Here is a 19,621-nt window from a genome sequence, read left to right on the forward strand (position 1 = left end):
AGCGTCTGCGAGATTGGAACATGATACATAGGCAGGACGGAGGAGTGACTACAGCTTTTTGTGATGTGTGAGTGCAATCGCTGCTGAGACTGCATTCTGTTGCCGGTGGTGGAAACCTCATGCCAGTGATTTCTCCTGAGGATGTCCTAACATGGCCACCGTAAACCCTAACCTTCCTTTCTTTACCACCTTTAACACGTGATGTGCAGCTCACTGCCATTGCTTCATAATATCGGAAGTGACGACTCCCGTTGTTCCTCCCAAGTCAGCTGTTTTGTAAACAAGCAAAAGAGAAAGCCTCCATTTTAATTACACAGCATCAAGAGCAACATGGGGGGCGTCTTGGGACTCTGCACTGCAGCTAGTTGGGTAATGAATGCTGAGTGCTTTCTGGGGATTAGAGATCATTTCCTACAGTATGTGATCATGATAGCCACATCACAGTTAAATGTGACCATATGGGTGGCGTTAACCCACAATTGTTTTAGTATTGGATCGCTGGGCTTTCTGGGGACAGGTTATTGAAAAGTTTACACTATTTTTGTTAGGATCATTTGCTTCTAGTTAGGTTCCATTTCAACACTTATTCATAGGTTTCCTGCAGCAATGACACTTTGTCATAGGCATATTACAGCCTCTGATTAAACACCCAAATAATTTGCTGATTGTTCTTTCGTTTACTGACCTTTTGTGAAGCATGTGCAGGGGATTCTAGATTTATTGCAAAATATCTGAATGACAAATCAGATCATTGGTTTTTATGTAGACTATCACTTTAATTGTGAGAAACCTATAATGTATTAACTATATTTGCTTGCACAGAGAAATGTGTATAAAGCACCTCACCTGCTTCTTACTTGTCATCTAATGATGGCAAGAAGATTTTGACATAATGATGACATGAAGATTTGCCATGCATAAAATTCTAAAAGTGTCTACAGAGTAATACACATCATTCACTTAATCTGCATAGGGCCACTGCCCATGAGAATTACAGCTGGGACTGTGGTTGCCCTTTAAGAAGGTGTTTACTGAATATATTTTACAATGGAGGACATTTTGGATTTTTTTAAGATCACATCACCCTAAAATTACTGATAGCTCTGTTATAGTCTGTTCGTATAACCAACATTTGTAGCTAGCTGATCATGATAGCCAGAGTTGTAGCATACCATTAGTTTGATCCAACCAAGTAAGAGCAGTACAATGGGAAAAATATTTTTTAGCATTTTTTCTAGTTAACTATATCTGTTTAACTTGAGTTCAGTAAATACAAAATAAAAGGCAAAATAAAAATAACAAATATGTATTTTGTTTTTTTTAAGAAAAAAGCCAAAATATTTTTTCTGGTATAAACTTCTATTTAATTTGCTCAGGTTGAAAAAAATATATAGATGTATACTTCCCCTTTAATCCTGTCATTTCGTTGTAGCTGCAGAACAGTGCTCACTGCATCACAGTATCCACTTAACTGTCAACTTTTCCCCCCAGATTCCATGTCTTTGTGGAAGTGCCCCATGCCTGCTTTGCGGATGCTGCCCCAGTGGAAACAACTCAACAGTTACCCGGCTCATCTATGCCTTCTTTTTGCTTATTGGAGTGGCAGTTGCATGTGTGATGCTGATACCTGGAATGGAGGAGCAACTAAAGAAGGTTAGAAAAAAATTTGAATTCACTGGGAGTAAACATTTAATTTCTTTTTGATTGTTTGAATTCATAAAGTTCTCACTCCTTTTGTCCCAGAATGTCAAGTGGCATGCCATGTTTCTCCCTTAATTTGTTACAGTTTCACTGTGACCCAGTAGTTATTTGAGCTGTGGATGGTTTGTACTTTTTAGAAAAATGTACTTAAAAAGTTTGGATAATTAGTTGTCAATAAATTTTAGTTTAATGTGAGCAGGGTTTACCAAGTATGAATACAAATATGCTCACAATGAATCAATGAATACATGTTTCGTAGTTGTCCTGTTTTCTTTTTTTTAAAAGCAATAATAAGGTTTTTTGTGCCAGTAAGTAGATGCATTTAACTTCTCCACTGATTTGCTTGCCTGAATTTCTGTTACAGATACCTGGCTTTTGTGATGATGGGATGGGTTCCTCAATACCAGGAATTAGTGGTCACGTTAACTGTGATGTGCTTGTTGGCTACAAGGCTGTGTACAGAGTTTGCTTTGGAATGGCCATGTTTTTTCTTCTCTTTTCATTACTCATGATAAAAGTGAAGAGCAGCCAGGATCCCCGTGCTTCTGTGCATAATGGGTAAGACACTTGCAGAGATGGTAGGTGATACATACCAAATCACAATAGTGACTTTAGTAATAACTTTTTTTTTATCATAAAATGTATTATAATTGATACCGAAAAGGTGAGTGTACTAAATCAGTCCTTTTTTTAGTGTATGCAATAAAAGTCAGAATTTCAAGACCCACTCAATAGGGGCACAGATGGCTCAGTTCAATCAAGTCAAAGGTTGACCGAGCATATAGTACATAAAGGTTTATTCAAAATTGATGTTCACAAGGCACTAGTGCTAGATGAAATACACCATCTGTTAGGACTTTAGTTCAGTTTTAGCCAGGCGTTTAATTCTTTCAAATTTTCTCTAACATGTGTTAGTCTGGTGGGCTACCTTTGATTTGGATGAAATTCCAATATTTAAAAAGGAATTACAGTTTCAAAAGGGCAGTTATATGCCCATAACTTTGACATCTGTGTTATTTGTAGTTAAGGGATCACATTCAAAATAATGTTCTGGAGATGACATTAGCAGTAATCAGTATGGCTTTATGAAGGATAGGTCATGTCAGACAAACTTGATCGCTTTTTATGATGAAGTAAGTAAGAGGTTGGACAGTGGGTTTGCAGTGATTTTGATTTTGCCAAAGCATTTGATACAGTTCCCCACAAACTGCTTTCTAAACTTTTGGTCTTGGTTATGCTGTGATAGAAAACTGGCTACAAAATTGTTTGCAGAGGGTGTATTCTCTACTTGAGTAGGGTTCTTAGTTGGGTCCCACATGGTTCTGTATTGGGTCTACTTTTATTCAACTGGTAATGACTTACAGGTGGGTACTCTAAGTAATGTATCAGTGTAGCTGACACAAAACTACATGGCCCAGTTAATTTAATCCAGCATCTGGGAAGAGGTGCGTAGGGCTGATTCTCAGCCTTCATTTATATGCAGTGCAAGATTCAGTGACTGCACCGGGAGCTATTGCGTCAACCTGGTTATAGGCACAAGGAGTAGATTTTGGTGCCGAAATGCATACTCGCGTGTCACAGCTGAAATACGCTCCATGTGCCTGCACCCGGGCCTGTTTGGTATTGGCCTCAGTGTTCTCCCCAGGCTGTTTTGGCTGGGTGAGTTGCGGAGCCATTTTCCCCTGCTACCTGGCTCCTCCCACCCCCGCACCATGCCCACAAGCGTGCAGCATTGAATATTTTGCTGCTGAAGCCAATAGGATTGTGCAATGTGTTTGCTGAAGCACACAGTCCTATAGAGGCATTTGTACAATACAATTATTGTAGTGCAGGAGGGTTGGGATGGCACATAATTTCCTCCCGCCTGTCCGTTTTTTGGAGAACGTTCTTGTGAATGTTATAGTAAATAAACTTGGCTGTGGAAAGCAATGTCAGCAGCTTCAAGGGCAAAGCTGTCTTAAAAGAGCCATAGATCTGCGGGAGGACAGGATCAATATTCCCTCTAACAAACCACTGCAAGGCCCAGTCTAGAATGTGGCATGCAGTTTTGGTCTCCAGTGTTTAAATGGGATGTTGTTAAGTTAGAAAGAGCCCATAGAGGGGCAACAAAGCTAGTAAAGGATAAGAAAAGTCTGAGTTATAAAGAAAGACTGGCCACGTAAAGCTGGCCATAGATGTTCAGATTTTATTCCTTGTACAATAAAAGTTCGGATCCCACTTGTTCATTCCAATGCAACAATCTAAAACTAACCTTTCAGATTTAAAATGTAAGATTAAAAGGGAAAAAATAACAGACAATGCTCTGGCCATTAACTGACAAACCGCAAACGTACAAAAGTTATGTCCTGGAAATAGTTACAACAGCCACCCATGGATATCAGCAGATAGGCAATAAATGCAAAGATATTACTGTTGGCGGACAGAAATTTTCTAACTTCTCCTATCGACTAAATGACTGATCACCATGGTACAGTACATAATTTTTGGGACGATTATTTCTAAGGTCCGAATATTATACGAAACTTCCTTTTGTACAATTATATCTGAGTGTCTGTGGCCAGCTTAAGGGTTGTTTTTGCTTGATAACAGGTACTTAAGGGGAAATATAACTATGTATAAATATAGAAGGGGACCATATAATTAACTCTCTAATACTTTATTTACCAGTAGGCCCTTCCAGCAGACACATGGGTGTCCACTCAGATTAGAAGAAAGGAGGTTTAATCTTTTGTTTTTTTTTTTTGTAGCTATTTTGCTTTTTTTCAGCATTCTCCAATTTGGCATTTCATCAGCTGGTTACTAGGGCCTTAATTACCCTAGCAACCATGTAGTGGGGATATAAATAGAGAGGGCTTCTAAAAAGATAAGCAATAAAAATAACAAAATTATAGCCTCACAGTGACTGCTGGGATCAGTGACCTCCATTTGAAAGCTTTAAAAAGGCAAATAGTTCAAAATAAATAATGGAAACCAGTTGCAACATTTTTAGAAACAGGGCATTCTATAACCTACTGATAGATAACTTAAAGCTGAACCACCCCTTTAATATTTGGAAAGAGGTTTTTAACAGTGAATATTGTGAAGCTGGGTAATTTACAGTTGTACTGGCAGATAGCTTTAAGAAGGTATTTGATTGCCTTTTAGCAAGTAAGAGGTTATTGAAAGTAGCTCTTAGTACATTTCTTCATTCTACCCCCCCCCCTCTGATGCATATAAGATAGGGGTTTTCCCTCTGAAGCTGGGTTTTACCCTTGCTCTGGATCAACTTGCAGATAGGCAGGTTTTATATTGACATTGAATTTGTTGGTCGTGTCTTTTTTCAACCTAAGTTAGTATGTTTTTTATATAGCACTGACACATTTTTTATATTTAACGATTTTTTAGCAAAACAAAACTACATTAAACCAATTTTTACTTTCTGTTCTGTGAAAAAATATCACAGAAAACAATTTTAGTGTAAGATGTATTATTATTCACTTAAATAAGAGAACTGGTAAAAAGTCTAAATATGTGAAGGCACTGACTATTAGATATATATTTTATATATATATTCTAGTGAATAGTTGGTACTTGATAAAAGCTATACAATTGTCAATTTGCTTTCCACAGATTCTGGTTCTTTAAATTTGCGGCAGCAGTTGGAATCACTGTTGGAGCATTTTTTATTCCTGAAGGCCCCTTCACAACAGGTGAGAGAAACGTAAGATACTGCCTCTTTCAATTTATTGAGTCATGTTTCTTTCATATTAATTTCACTAGAAACCCATTTTCTTACATGTTTTATAAAGGGTATAATATAAAAGATGGTGGAGACTAATAATGTTAGTCTTGCATCTTTTAGATTAAGGGTCAAGTAAAGAAAACCTTTGCTTTACTCTCAAGGGCACCACCTAACAACCTACACTGGTCCTCTTCTAATTCATTTTGTTTACCACTGACCTTTTGTATCTGGTTCTGGCCTTTCCCACCAGAAAGAGCTTGGCTGTATGCATTATTTATTCAAGAGAACTAGGGCACTTGTGCATATGCAGTTCACATACATTCATACTGCAGTTACAAAAACCTTTAGCATATTCTAAGTCATTTTCTTAATTATTCATTGTTGATTTCTTTTACACAGTTTGGTTTTATGTGGGCATGGGTGGTGCTTTCTGCTTCATCCTCATCCAATTGGTGTTGCTTATTGATTTCGCTCATTCTTGGAATGAATCCTGGGTTGAAAAAATGGAAGAAGGGAACTCAAGGTGCTGGTATGCAGGTATGTTGTATATTACAGCTTTGTTCTAAAAGCAGTTTTCTTAATTACTCCAGAATGCGTGAATTGACCCATTTAACTGTAATCTTTAAATTGTATATTTGACTGTTACCTTCAAACCAATAGCAGGGTATAAATTATCAGCCAATATTCTTGTGTAGCACCTCTGCCATGAATGCGATAATAATATCCAAAAAAGTGAAGTTCACAGGAAAAAGGCAGTACTTCAGATTTAACTGCTCAAACTTCTGTGTGTATTGCCACCACACGAGCTCTGGCACACTTGACAATGAGCTTTGCAAGGCTCGAAGCATGTTGTTTCTCAATAAACACCGAAGTTTGAGCAGTTAAATCTGCAGTACTGCTTTTTTCTTGTGAACTTCACTTTTTTGGATTTACTGTAATCTTGTGGTTGAAAAATAGACCCACTGTTACTTATTTCTCAGTGTACATATGAATTGTAATGCACCAATAAATGTTTAACATATAAAAATGTTTGAAGTTTTTGTCTCTTTATTCTAATATGGCATTTATAGGTAAACTTAAAAAAACTGGTTTAAACTGATAATCCCTTTTTTTTAATTTCCTCCCTCACAGCTCTACTCTCAGCCACAGGGCTTAACTATGTTCTGTCACTGGTGGCTATAGTCCTTTTCTATGTTTATTATACCCACCCTGAAGGTTGTGCAGAAAACAAGGCTTTCATCAGTGTAAATATGCTGCTGTGCATTGGAGCTTCAATAATGTCCGTTCTGCCTAAAATCCAGGTATGTCAATTCCCCCCCCCCCATTACTAGTGTGATATCAACATATACAGTCGTATGAAAAAATTTGAGAACCCCTCTCAGCCTGCATAATAATTTACTCCATTGAGTACTGGGGTGTTTTCTGAAGAAAGATTTTTTAGTGAAGCAGTGTTCAGTTGTATGAAATTAAATCAAATGTGAAACTGAAAAAAATTGGGTACCTTGTATTTTGCTGATTTGAATGCATGTAACTGCTCAATACTGACAACACCAAATTGGTTGGATTAGCTTGTTAAGCCTTGAACTTCATAGGAAAGTGTGCCAAATTATGAGAAAAGCTACAGTATTTAAGGTGGCTAATTGCAAGTTGTGCTTCTGTTTGACTCTCCTCTGAAGAATCCTCAAAGCAACTCTCAAATGATCTGAAAACATAGATTGTTCAGGATCATGGTTTAGAGGAACACTACAAACAGCTATCTCAGAGATTTAAACTGTCCGTTTCAACTGCAAGGAACATAATCAGCAAATGGCCTGGCCACAGGCACAGTTGCTGTAAAACCCAGGTCTGGCAGGCCAAGAAAAATACAGGAGCAGCATATGCGGAGGATTGTGAGAATGGTTATAGACAACCCAAAGATCACTTCCAAAGACCTGCAAGAACCTCTTGTTGGTGTATCTGTACATCATTCTACAACTCCGCTCAATTTGCACAAAGAACATCCGTATGGCAGGGTGATGAGGAAGAAGCCCTTTCTGCACTCCTGCAAACACAAACAGAGTCGCTTGTTGTATGCAAATGCTCATTTAGACAAGCCACAGTCATTTTGGAACAAAGTGCTTTGGACTGATGAGACAAAAATTGAGCTATTTGGTCATAACAAAAAGCACTTTGCATGAAGAACATCGCATTCCAAGAAAAACACCTGCTACCTACTGTCAAATTTGGTGGAGGTTCCATCATGCTGTGGGGCTGTGTGGCTAGTTCAGGGACTGGGGTCCTTGTTAAAGTCGAGGGTCAGATGTATTCAACCCAATATCAACAAATTCTTCAGGATAATGTTTTAGCATCAGTAACAAAGTTGACATTACGCAGTGGTTGGATATTCCAACAAGATAATGGCCCTAAACACACTTCGAAATCTACAAAGGCATTTATGCAGAGGGAGAAGTATAATATTCTGGAATGGCCGTCATAGTCCCCTGACATGAATATCATTGAAAATCTATGGGATGATTTGAAGCAGGCTGTCCATGCTTGGCAGCCATCACATTTAACTGAACTGGAGAGATTTTGTATGGATGAATGGTCAAAAATACCGCCATCCAAAATCCAGACACTCATCAAACACTATAGGAGACATCTAGAGGCTGTTAAATTTGCAAAAGGACACTCAACTAAGTATTGATGTAATATCTCTGTTGGGGTGCCCATATTTATGCACCTGTCTAATTTTGTTATGATGTATATTTTCTGTTAATACAATAAACTTTGTCACTGCTGAAATACTACTGTTTCCATAAGATATTTTATATATTAAAAGGAAGTTGCTACTTTAAAAGCTCAGCCAATGATAAACAAAACTCCAAAGTATTAAGAAGGGTTCCCAAACATTTTCATATGACTGTTTTCATCTGTACACCAACCTTTCTCAAGAACAAACTCACATTATATTCTTATTGTTATATCCTTATAACCTTTATTGTGTTGTTTTAAAGGAATCTCAGCCCAGGTCTGGTTTACTTCAGTCATCAGTGATAACTGTATACACCATGTATCTAACTTGGTCAGCAATGACTAATGAACCAGGTATGTACAAAAGGCTGCTGAATCTAAATGCTTATTCTAGGCAAGCAATCATGAGTCGCTAATGATTTTGTATTGGTACATTACCTGGTTTGTGTTTTAAAGAAAGAAATGTCGAAGAGCTAGAAGATACAAATTTATAAATCTATAGAAAGGCAAACATGTTAACTTTTAAAGGGATACTGTCATGGGAAAAAAATTTTTTCAAAATGAATCAGTTAATAGTGCTGCTCCAGCAGAATTCTGCACTGAAATCAGTTTCTCAAAAGAGCAAACAGATTTTTTTTTATTCAATTTAGAAATCTGACATGGGGCTAGACATATTGTCAATTTCCCAGCTGCCCCAAGTCATGTGACTTGTGCTCTGATAAACTCCAATCACTCTTTACTGCTGTACTGCAAGTTGGAGTGATATCACCCCCTCCCTAATCCCCCCCAGCAGCCAAACAAAAGAACAATGGGAAAGTAACCAGATAGCAGCTCCCTAACACAAGATAACAGCTGCCTGGTAGATCTAAGAACAACACTCAATAGTAAAAACCCATGTTTCACTGAGACACATTCAGTTACATTGAGAAGGAAAAACAGCAGCCTGCCAGAAAGTATTTCTCTCCTAAAGTGCAGGCACAAGTCACATGACATGGGGCAGCTGGGAAATTGACAAAATGTCTAGCCCCATGTCAGATTTCAAAATTGAAAATAAAAAAATCTGTTTGCTCTTTTGAGAAATGGATTTCAGTGCAGAGTTCTGCTGGAGTAGTACTATTAACGGATGCGTTTTGAAAAAAACATGTTTTCCGATGACAGGATCCCTTTAAGTTTGTGTCAAATCCCGAAAGTGTTTCATTTAATGGTAGACCGGTTTGAACAAAAATCTTCTAAATAAATAAACTCTGTTATATCTTGCAGACAGAAAATGCAACCCCAGCTTGCTGAGTATAATTGGTTACAATTCCACAAGCACTCCAGGGCAGGTTAAGGTTGTGCAATGGTGGGATGCTCAGGGCATCGTAGGACTTGTGCTGTTTTTGTTGTGTGTTCTGTATTCAAGGTAAGGAGTGAGTTTCACTTCACATGCATGATAAATTGAATACAATCACTGCCAGAAGTTATTACTATAAGTGATACTATAAGAAGCTTGTTAATGCTTAATTTCTAATAGTTTAATGAACACATATTGTGTGAAAAACAAGAATGTGCTAGCTAGTGCATTATACTCTTAAATATAGAAGGAATGTGCTTAAAAATGTCGTGTTTCGGGAATTGATTGAAATTTCTGGGAAAATCTTACTCATCCCCCTCATCTCTTCCACTTCCTGCTGCCTCCTTTCCCAGTCTGTGCAAGGGCACCGACGGCACTCAGCAAATTAACCAATCAGAAGCTAGGCTGACCTGAAAGGCAACTAAAGCCTGTTTGGTGTAACTGCAGGGCACTCTCTTACAGTGCTTCTGTCAGGGACCATTAAGGCATACCCACACCTCATTAGAAACACAAAACAGACATAGCATAATAAAAATATTGTACTTGTAGCCAATAATGAATAATATATAATAATAATGGTGCTGGTTTCACTTTGTCTACAGCTAGGCTGACCTGAAAGGCAACTAAAGCCTGTTTGTAACTGCAGGGCACTCTCTTACAGTGCTTCTGTCAGGGACCATTAAGGCATACCCACACCTCATTAGAAACACAAAACAGACATAGCATAATAAAAATATTGTACTTGTAGCCAATAATGAATAATATATAATAATAATGGTGCTGGTTTCACTTTGTCTACAGTAAGCGATCTATAGGAAGCTCCTATTAATTTTTAGACAAAGTGAAACCAGCACCATTATTATTATATATTATTCATTATTGGCTACAAGTACAATATTTTTATTATGCTATGTCTGTTTTCTTAAGTGACCCAGTATGTCATTTAAACATTGATATAAGTACCTCCATATGGTTTTGCTAATTTTTGTATGTCTTCAGTGAAAAGTAAAACGCATTTGGGTATATTTTTTTGCTTTTGACTTTTTACAAAATGTTTCAATTATTTTATGTCACTCCCTGTTAATGAGTTTTAGTTAATTCCTGGATTTTAAAAATATACTTATTAATATCTTGTTTAAGTACTACTTTATGTCTCCAGCATTCGGACTTCCAACAACAGCCAAGTCAACAAACTCACTCTGACCAGTGATGAATCAACCCTAATTGAAGATGGTGGAAGGAGTGAGGTTTCTATGGATGATTCTGATAATGCACACCGAGCATTGGATAATGAAAGGGATGGAGTTACTTACAGCTATTCCTTCTTTCACTTCATGCTTTTTCTGGCATCACTTTATATCATGATGACTCTCACCAACTGGTACAGGTAGGTGTTTGATGTATTCCCAAGATAGCAGTGCTGCTCTTTTTATGTCATCTGGTGGAAAGCAGGTTAAATATGTGTACCATGTTACAAGATAATGGTAGCAGCTCATCCATCTCAATAAACTACGTTCGTAGTGGGATTGCCTTATATTTTTGCATTCCTATTGGGGTTTTTTTTTTGTTTTTTTCTTATAAGAACCCCTCTCCTCATGTTTAAGGTGAAGTATTATCAAATTCTTGATTTTGAACCTTGATAAGTTTGACATAAGACCTCTGTGAACATGGCCTCTATGAACGACAAAATAACTCAATATATCTTTGCATTAAATAGCATTAAAATTCTGATTCCCTAATGGTGCCCTTGCATTATTGCTAGAAAATGCAGCACTGAGTAAAAAACACATTTTAGAGCAAAGTGTACTGGCAGAAATAAAGCAGTTACAATGCTAAACCGTAACAGAATATCAGCACTGAGAGTTAAAAAAAATTAGAAAAAGACACTAGTTAGCAGGTACTTAATGGAATAAACAGTAACCTTTAGTTGGAATCGGGGGCGCCATCTGAAATTGCGGGGCCCCGCTTGCCACCCCTCCCTCACCCATCAGTATGAAGGCCACACAAGACACACGTTAAAACAGTAAGTGCCCCCCTACAAGCTTAAAAAAAAAAAGAACTTTGGTGCCCAGGGCCCTCCTAAAAGTTTTGGTGGTCAGGCTTAGCGTAGGACTGGCCAGATATGGGATGACTTTGACGTAGTTGGCCAGCTTAAATATATTGCAATATATGGACAAACAATCCCTGTTTTGTTTAAAGGGTAAGGCATTTTTTAATAGTAGTATGCACAAAATGTCGCTGTCTTAAATATATTGATAATGGGTTGAGTGCAGAGGACTCGTGTTTGACTATATGTATTTTGTGGTCACAGCCTCATTGCACCCCCGCCAAATGGTTTTAAAAAATAGTGGTGAGCACAACTTTCCTTTGTTTGTTTTATATATATATATATATAAAAAATTATACAATGGGTGCCCCAGCACTCTTAGAAGTATACTTGCTGTGTTGGTCGGTGCTCGCTCCAATAGGAGACGCCGTCACATCCCCACATCAAATAGAGTATGTAAAGAAGAAGCAGCACTCGTCAATTGCAAAAAAGTGTATTAAAAGATCAGAGCATCACTCAAGGCAACGTTTCGGACAGCATATGTGCCCTTTGTCAAGCCCAAAAAGAGTTCTCTCAGCTTATCACAGGTATCACATTATATAGGCAACAAACAGGAAATGACCTCAAAATTTGCATATACACAGGTACAGAGCATTATCATATACATGTATCTATAGAAACAAAAACAGGTCATAATCACGATTTAAACCCCGAGGATATAAAGATTTGAGCATATTAATCCACCATACCTCTCTTCTTTTAAGTTTCAATTCTCGATCCCCCCCTCTTTTCATGGGCGGTACTACTTCCAAAACCATAAATTTAAGCTGATCTGCCGTGTGTCCCAAATCAACAAAATGCTTTGAAACAGGTAATGTGGTATTGCCCAAATTAATGCTAGACCGATGTTGCGATATACGTGATTTGACCATCTGGGTGGTCTCACCCACATAGATGAGACCACACGGACATGTCAACACGTAAATCGCAAATTTTGAAATACACGTGAAGTGTCCTCTTAGCTGTATCTGTTGGCCAGTCTGGGGGTGAATAAACTCTCTGCCTTTCAATACAAAGGGACATTGTACGCAGCTAAGGCAAGGATACATACCCTTAGATCTACCTCCCCAAAATGTATGAGTCTCCTTGGGTTTGGTTCTCACTAAAGTGGAAGTGACATGTGCCCCAATAGTTTTGCCTCTCCTATAGGAGATAAGCGGAGGTGCTCTAAATTCTGGTATGGTAGGATAGGCATTTCGTAAAATATACCAATGCTTGCGTAGTAATTTACCAATAGCTTCGCTATTGTTATGAAACTGGGTGACAAATGGCACACGTTGCGTCTGTTTAGTTTTCCCCTTAGGATGTCTGACCCTTTGCTGGGCTTGTTGAATCACCTTTTCTGGGTATCCCCTCTCTCTAAACTTGTGGCACATAATTTGTTCCTGCTTCTCTTTTTCCTTCCCTTCACTCACTAACCTCTGTACCCTTGAGAGTTGGCTAATGGGGATTGATTTCTTCGTATGTGGGGGGTGCTGACTGGTAAAATGAAGAATGAGGTCATTTCCTGTTTGTTGCCTATATAATGTGATACCTGTGATAAGCTGAGAGAACTCTTTTTGGGCTTGACAAAGGGCACATATGCTGTCCGAAACGTTGCCTTGAGTGATGCTCTGATCTTTTAATACACTTTTTTGCAATTGACGAGTGCTGCTTCTTCTTTACATACTCTATTTGATGTGGGGATGTGACGGCGTCTCCTATTGGAGCGAGCACCGACCAACACAGCAAGTATACTTCTAAGAGTGCTGGGGCACCCATTGTATAATTTTCTATATTTCCGTAGCCCACGTGCACCTTTGATTGGGTTGATTAGACGCGATGGAGAATCAAAGTGGAACGCAACATGGCGCTGGAACGCATCACGGAACCTCAGTCTACACGGAAGCTGAAGTGACGCGTATCCTGTCACACTTTTCCGGTCCTGCGGAGTTTCTGCAAGTGCCGACAGTCACTAATACACGGCGGCAACTAGAAACGCTGCGCAAGAGGACGGTGGATTTGGAACTACACGGGCTGACTTTAGCTGAGTATCACAAAAAGGCATGGATACCACGTGGATTACGAGTAAGTCTACGTCCTACTCTTTTTGCCAATAATACTGGCTATTGTAATCAATTTAAGCAGATTGTCGATAGATGTTCCACTGATATCATGCTATTGACACTTGAATATATTAATAAGGAACTTACAGTGGTCCAACAAGAGATCAGCCAGGTTGAAGCTGAATTAAAACAATGCTGCCCACTTGAGGAACTGGAACAGGTGCATGAACAACTAATTGCAAAGTTGGATCGCTATCGCAAAGAGGGAGAGCGTCAGAAGCGATCGAAGTTTGATAGAGATGCACTTGATTACCAAAAAGGTTATGTGTATGCCTGGTTAACTGATGTGAGAGATAAACATGCTTTTTATCGTTTTGAAGGAAAACGTCATGTACAGGGGCCTAGAGGTGAAGACTCCCACTACTCTAATCAAGAAAGGGCTCAGGGAGCGGATTTTTTGGCAAAATCCCCAAAGAAAGGCCAAGGAGACCATGGAAACGAGGAGGTGTTAAACACAGGAGGCATGACAAGACGACCGCTACGCGGTTGCAGCAAGAGGACAATAAGCAAGTAATTTACAATATTTCTTCTAAACGGCTCACACCAGTTGAGGAGTCAGTATTGTCACTGGGTCTTAATTTTTGTCCGGATAGACCTACGGACTTGTTTCAATTAGATGTTGATCTATACCGCTTTTTTCGTACTTTGAGGCTGAAGGTTCACTTTTTTCAGAAACCACAGGAACAACTGACTTCTAATGGCGATAGCCAGTCATTGGACATTGAGACTTTTGGTTTATACGGCAAAAGTGTGTATGTTCCTCCTACTACATACGCTGCTGTAGAAACATATATTAATAACATCATGGCAGAAGTTAAAAATGTTTGTCAGGTGGAGGGTGATCCTTCATTTGTGACACATAATTTGTCCAAGCAACAGCGTGACGCTTTGAGAGATCTTTCATGGAGAACCGATATTACGATTAAGCCCTCTGATAAGGGGGGCGCAATTGTGGTAATGGACACTACACAGTACATTGCAGAGATTGAGAGGCAATTGGCAGATGGGGAGGTTTATAAACCATTATCCAGTGATCCCCTGTTGGGCATTATACGAAAGATTAAAACTTTACTGGATTATATGGTTGATAGGGGAGTGATCACTGACAAATTGAGGAATTATTTGATGGTCAGGAACCCAGTCACGCCGACCATATATGTTCTCCCGAAAATTCATAAGGACCCAGTGTGTCCACCAGGGAGACCTATAGTGGCCGGCATTGACTCGGTTTTTGGCCCATTAGCTATAATGCTCGATAAAGTACTAAGTCCCTTGATTCAAGAGGTACCTTCCTATATAAGGGATACTGGACATTTTCTTCATAAATTACAATCACTAGGAAATGTGGGGGAGGGTGTAATTCTGGCCACGTTGGATGTGGCCAGTCTTTACACGTCTATACCACATAGTGATGGGTTAGAAGCAAGTCAGTGGATACTGAGGGAAGGAGCGCAGTACTCTGTACATCAGATTGATTTCTTCCTACAGGCTTTGGAGATCATATTATGTTGTAACTATTTCACTTTTCGGGAACAGTACTACCTCCAACTACGTGGAACCGCGATGGGATCCAACGTCGCCCCGTCATATGCCAATGCCTTTATGGCAAGGCTTGAACAGCTACACATTTACCTTGATGTAGACTTCTCCAGACATTGTTTGGCCTGGTGGAGATACATCGATGATGTATTTGTGTTATGGCGGGGTGACGTTGACTCCCTACAGCGGTTCCATGGTAGGATTAATGGGGTACATCCCTCAATCTCATTTACGCTGGTCTATGATCTCCAAAAAATCCACTTTCTTGATGTTCTAGTATACAAAGATTTAGAAGGTTCTATATGTACTTCTTTATTCACAAAGCCTACTGATAGGAATCAAATTCTTCATTTTACCAGTCAGCACCCCCCACATACGAAGAAATCAATCCCCATTAGCCAACTCTCAAGGGTACAGAGGTTAGTGAGTGAAGGGAAGGAAAAAGAGAAGCAGGAACAAATTATGTGCCACAAGTTTAGAGAGAGGGGATACCCAGAAAAGGTGATTCAACAAGCCCAGCAAAGGGTCAGACATCCTAAGGGGAAAACTAAACAGACGCAACGTGTGCCATTTGTCACCCAGTTTCATAACAATAGCGAAGCTATTGGTAAATTACTACGCAAGCATTGGTATATTTTACGAAATGCCTATCCTACCATACCAGAATTTAGAGCACCTCCGCTTATCTCCTATAGGAGAGGCAAAACTATTGGGGCACATGTCACTTCCACTTTAGTGAGAACCAAACCCAAGGAGACTCATACATTTTGGGGAGGTAGATCTAAGGGTATGTATCCTTGCCTTAGCTGCGTACAATGTCCCTTTGTATTGAAAGGCAGAGAGTTTATTCACCCCCAGACTGGCCAACAGATACAGCTAAGAGGACACTTCACGTGTATTTCAAAATTTGCGATTTACGTGTTGACATGTCCGTGTGGTCTCATCTATGTGGGTGAGACCACCCAGATGGTCAAATCACGTATATCGCAACATCGGTCTAGCATTAATTTGGGCAATACCACATTACCTGTTTCAAAGCATTTTGTTGATTTGGGACACACGGCAGATCAGCTTAAATTTATGGTTTTGGAAGTAGTACCGCCCATGAAAAGAGGGGGGGATCGAGAATTGAAACTTAAAAGAAGAGAGGTATGGTGGATTAATATGCTCAAATCTTTATATCCTCGGGGTTTAAATCGTGATTATGACCTGTTTTTGTTTCTATAGATACATGTATATGATAATGCTCTGTACCTGTGTATATGCAAATTTTGAGGTCATTTCCTGTTTGTTGCCTATATAATGTGATACCTGTGATAAGCTGAGAGAACTCTTTTTGGGCTTGACAAAGGGCACATATGCTGTCCGAAACGTTGCCTTGAGTGATGCTCTGATCTTTTAATACACTTTTTTGCAATTGACGAGTGCTGCTTCTTCTTTACATACTCTATTTGATGTGGGGATGTGACGGCGTCTCCTATTGGAGCGAGCACCGACCAACACAGCAAGTATACTTCTAAGAGTGCTGGGGCACCCATTGTATAATTTTTTATATATATATATATATATAAAACAAACAAAGGAAAGTTGTGCTCACCACTATTTTTTAAAACCATTTGGCGGGGGTGCAATGAGGCTGTGACCACAAAATACATATAGTCAAACACGAGTCCTCTGCACTCAACCCATTATCAATATATTTAAGACAGCGACATTTTGTGCATACTACTATTAAAAAATGCCTTACCCTTTAAACAAAACAGGGATTGTTTGTCCATATATTGCAATATATTTAAGCTGGCCAACTACGTCAAAGTCATCCCATATCTGGCCAGTCCTACGCTAAGCCTGACCACCAAAACTTTTAGGAGGGCCCTGGGCACCAAAGTTCTTTTTTTTTTTTAAGCTTGTAGGGGGGCACTTACTGTTTTAACGTGTGTCTTGTGTGGCCTTCATACTGATGGGTGAGGGAGGGGTGGCAAGCGGGGCCCCGCAATTTCAGATGGCGCCCCCGATTCCAACTAAAGGTTACTGTTTATTCCATTAAGTACCTGCTAACTAGTGTCTTTTTCTAATTTTTTTTAACTCTCAGTGCTGATATTCTGTTACGGTTTAGCATTGTAACTGCTTTATTTCTGCCAGTACACTTTGCTCTAAAATGTGTTTTTTACTCAGTGCTATATATATATATATATGTTATTAAAAAAACAGGGCCCCTATAAGTTATTAAAAAAAAAAAAACACTTGTCCAGGGCCCCTACAATTTATTTAAAAAAAAAAAAAGCATGAGTGGCCAGGACCCCTACGAGTTATTAAAAAAACATTTGGCCACGGCCCCTTCAAGTTACATAGTAAAGTTATGTTGAAAAAAAAGACTCTTGTCCATCAAGTTCAACCTTTTAACCTGCCTAACTGCTAATCGATCCAGAGGAAGGCATAGAAAAAAGAAAGCTGCACTTACCTTAGCCTTAGGTGCCTGTATCTTCAGTTTCCTGTGCTCTGATTCGCCAGTGAAATGTAAGTCCCGGTAAAGCCGCATGGCAATTAGATAAAGTAGAGGGGAGGTTCAAACTTCACCCATCCAATCCCAATGCAGCTTTATTGACTTACACTTCAATGGCGAATCAGAGCACAGGAAGCAAGATGCAGTCATTGGAGCTCCAGCCCGCCCTTCCTTCCGAAGTCTGTAGCTCTCTGATGACGGGCCCGGCTATGCAAGTAAGTGAAGAACGGCCGGGCCCCTCTTAACTCCCCAAACTATCTAGGCCCAGGACAGCAGTACCCCCCAGCCCCCCTGATGGCAATTGGATTAACTGAATGATAACCTGTAGTACTGCTTTTCATTTATTTTTTATTATTTGTTGTTCAGTATTCCTTCCTAAGAAAGCAATTTAAGCAATCTTTTGTAATGACATTTTTCCACTCCTAGTCCTGACTCTTCCTATGAAATGATGACCAGTAAATGGCCTTCTGTTTGGGTGAAGATCTCCTCCAGCTGGGTGTGTATTGTGCTTTACGTCTGGACATTGGTTGCCCCACTGGTGTTAACCAATCGTGAATTTGATTAGTCTGGTTGAAACTGTGTGTGGTTTTATTCAGTGTAAATGTGCCAGAAGCACCAGGCAGTACAGTATTTGCCTTTTCTGCATGTTACATCTTAACATTTCTCCCAAAAGCATGTTATGGTATATGAACTGTGAGACTAGTTAATCAGAACTGCATAGGCTTCATTTAAGATTGTTGTAGCAACCTTATTTATCATATGAATAAACAGGAGATGAGCTTACTTGTTTTTTTTTTTTTTTTTGCTTTTAAAGTGTTTCATGGAAAGCAGTTACTTTATGCATTTTGCACATTAGTTACTCATATTTGTCCGTGATAGAAGTTACTTTTTCTTAATTTTATAGTATACTTTTCTGGTGCCCTGATGCACACATTCATTTCTTGTAGCTTAAAGGAGAAGGAAAGGTCTTTTTACTTGGGGGTGCCAAAAGTTAGGCAGAAAACTGCACTGGCCCGGGATTCTTCCAGCGAGCACCAAGGAGCGATAGTCTGCTGGCTGCTTATTTTCTCTTGTGGCTGCACATGCGCAGTAGAGCGAAAAGCCAAACTCTAAAGAAAAAGCTGGCTATTTTGTTCTACTGCCCTGGGAATTTTGAAGAAAGAAGAAGCCGGAAGAAGATTGCTTTGTGGTGCTCACTGGAAGAATCCCCAATAGGTACACTGGCCCTAGGTTCCAGGTAAGTAAATGCGATCACTTGGGGGTGCCTAACTTTCAGCACACCCAAGTAAAAAGCCTTTCCTTCTCCTTTAATTTCTTTTATTCTCAGCCATTGAAAAATGAAATTGTTTTGACAGTAATTTCCTAGCAGCATGAAAACAAGGATTTGTCAAGAAAAAAACAAAGCAAATCTATTTGCCCACTCATAGTTGGAGCATGTAAATAGGCATCCCACCATAGACTTGAAGGCCTCTTTTCAACCATATTGTTGGACAGTTTTACAGCCAACACGCAAGATCAAAGTTTGTACTATTAAAGGAGCCTAAAACTGACCAGTAATACTGGAAAGTGAAAATGCCATATATTTGGGGCAGCTTTACTAAGGTTCGAATGGTAAATTCGAATTTTCGAGTTCGTTTTTTAGTCAAAACTCACACTTTTGAGTTTGAAACCAATTCGAATTCCAGATTTATCATCCCCCTACTCTGGAAACCACTCGAATTCGATAGGTTGCGATCTCAAACCTGACAAGTTCATTTAGAAGTCAATGGCAGAGGTCTGTTGACCGATTTGTAGATGTTAATAGCCTTCCTGACATTCACGGTTTTTTCGAATTTGATTCGAATTCGATTCAAGTTTTTGGGTTGTTCACATTCGATCA

General features: G+C 39.2%; 1 protein-coding gene across 3 annotated transcripts; it reads left to right on the forward strand.

The window, feature by feature from the left end:
* The first annotated feature begins 31 nt into the window (after nucleotides 1-31).
* Nucleotides 32-18,525, forward strand: serinc1l.L (serine incorporator 1 like L homeolog). Of its 3 annotated transcripts, XR_005961127.1 has the most exons (11): nucleotides 32-369; nucleotides 1,492-1,653; nucleotides 2,066-2,259; nucleotides 5,311-5,390; nucleotides 5,822-5,959; nucleotides 6,554-6,723; nucleotides 8,419-8,509; nucleotides 9,416-9,557; nucleotides 10,648-10,875; nucleotides 13,382-13,662; nucleotides 14,021-15,673. XR_005961127.1 is itself a non-coding variant. In XM_041562343.1 (10 exons), the coding sequence occupies exons 1-10, from the start codon at nucleotides 331-333 to the stop codon at nucleotides 13,485-13,487; spliced, it is 1,350 nt and encodes a 449-aa protein (XP_041418277.1). In that variant the 5' UTR covers nucleotides 32-330; the 3' UTR covers nucleotides 13,488-15,675.
* Nucleotides 18,526-19,621: the final 1,096 nt, after the last annotated feature.

Source organism: Xenopus laevis, chromosome 5L (assembly GCF_017654675.1).
Source record: "Xenopus laevis strain J_2021 chromosome 5L, Xenopus_laevis_v10.1, whole genome shotgun sequence".
Lineage (NCBI taxonomy): Eukaryota > Metazoa > Chordata > Amphibia > Anura > Pipidae > Xenopus > Xenopus laevis.

Coding starts and splice junctions, on each gene's coding strand:
- serinc1l.L (XM_041562343.1), top strand. CDS start 331: ATGGGGGGCGTCTTGGGACTCTGCACTGCAGCTAGTTGG. Junction 370..1,491: donor TCTGCACTGCAGCTAGTTGG/GTAATGAATGCT, acceptor TTTTCCCCCCAG/ATTCCATGTCTTTGTGGAAG. Junction 8,510..9,415: donor AGCAATGACTAATGAACCAG/GTATGTACAAAA, acceptor TATATCTTGCAG/ACAGAAAATGCAACCCCAGC.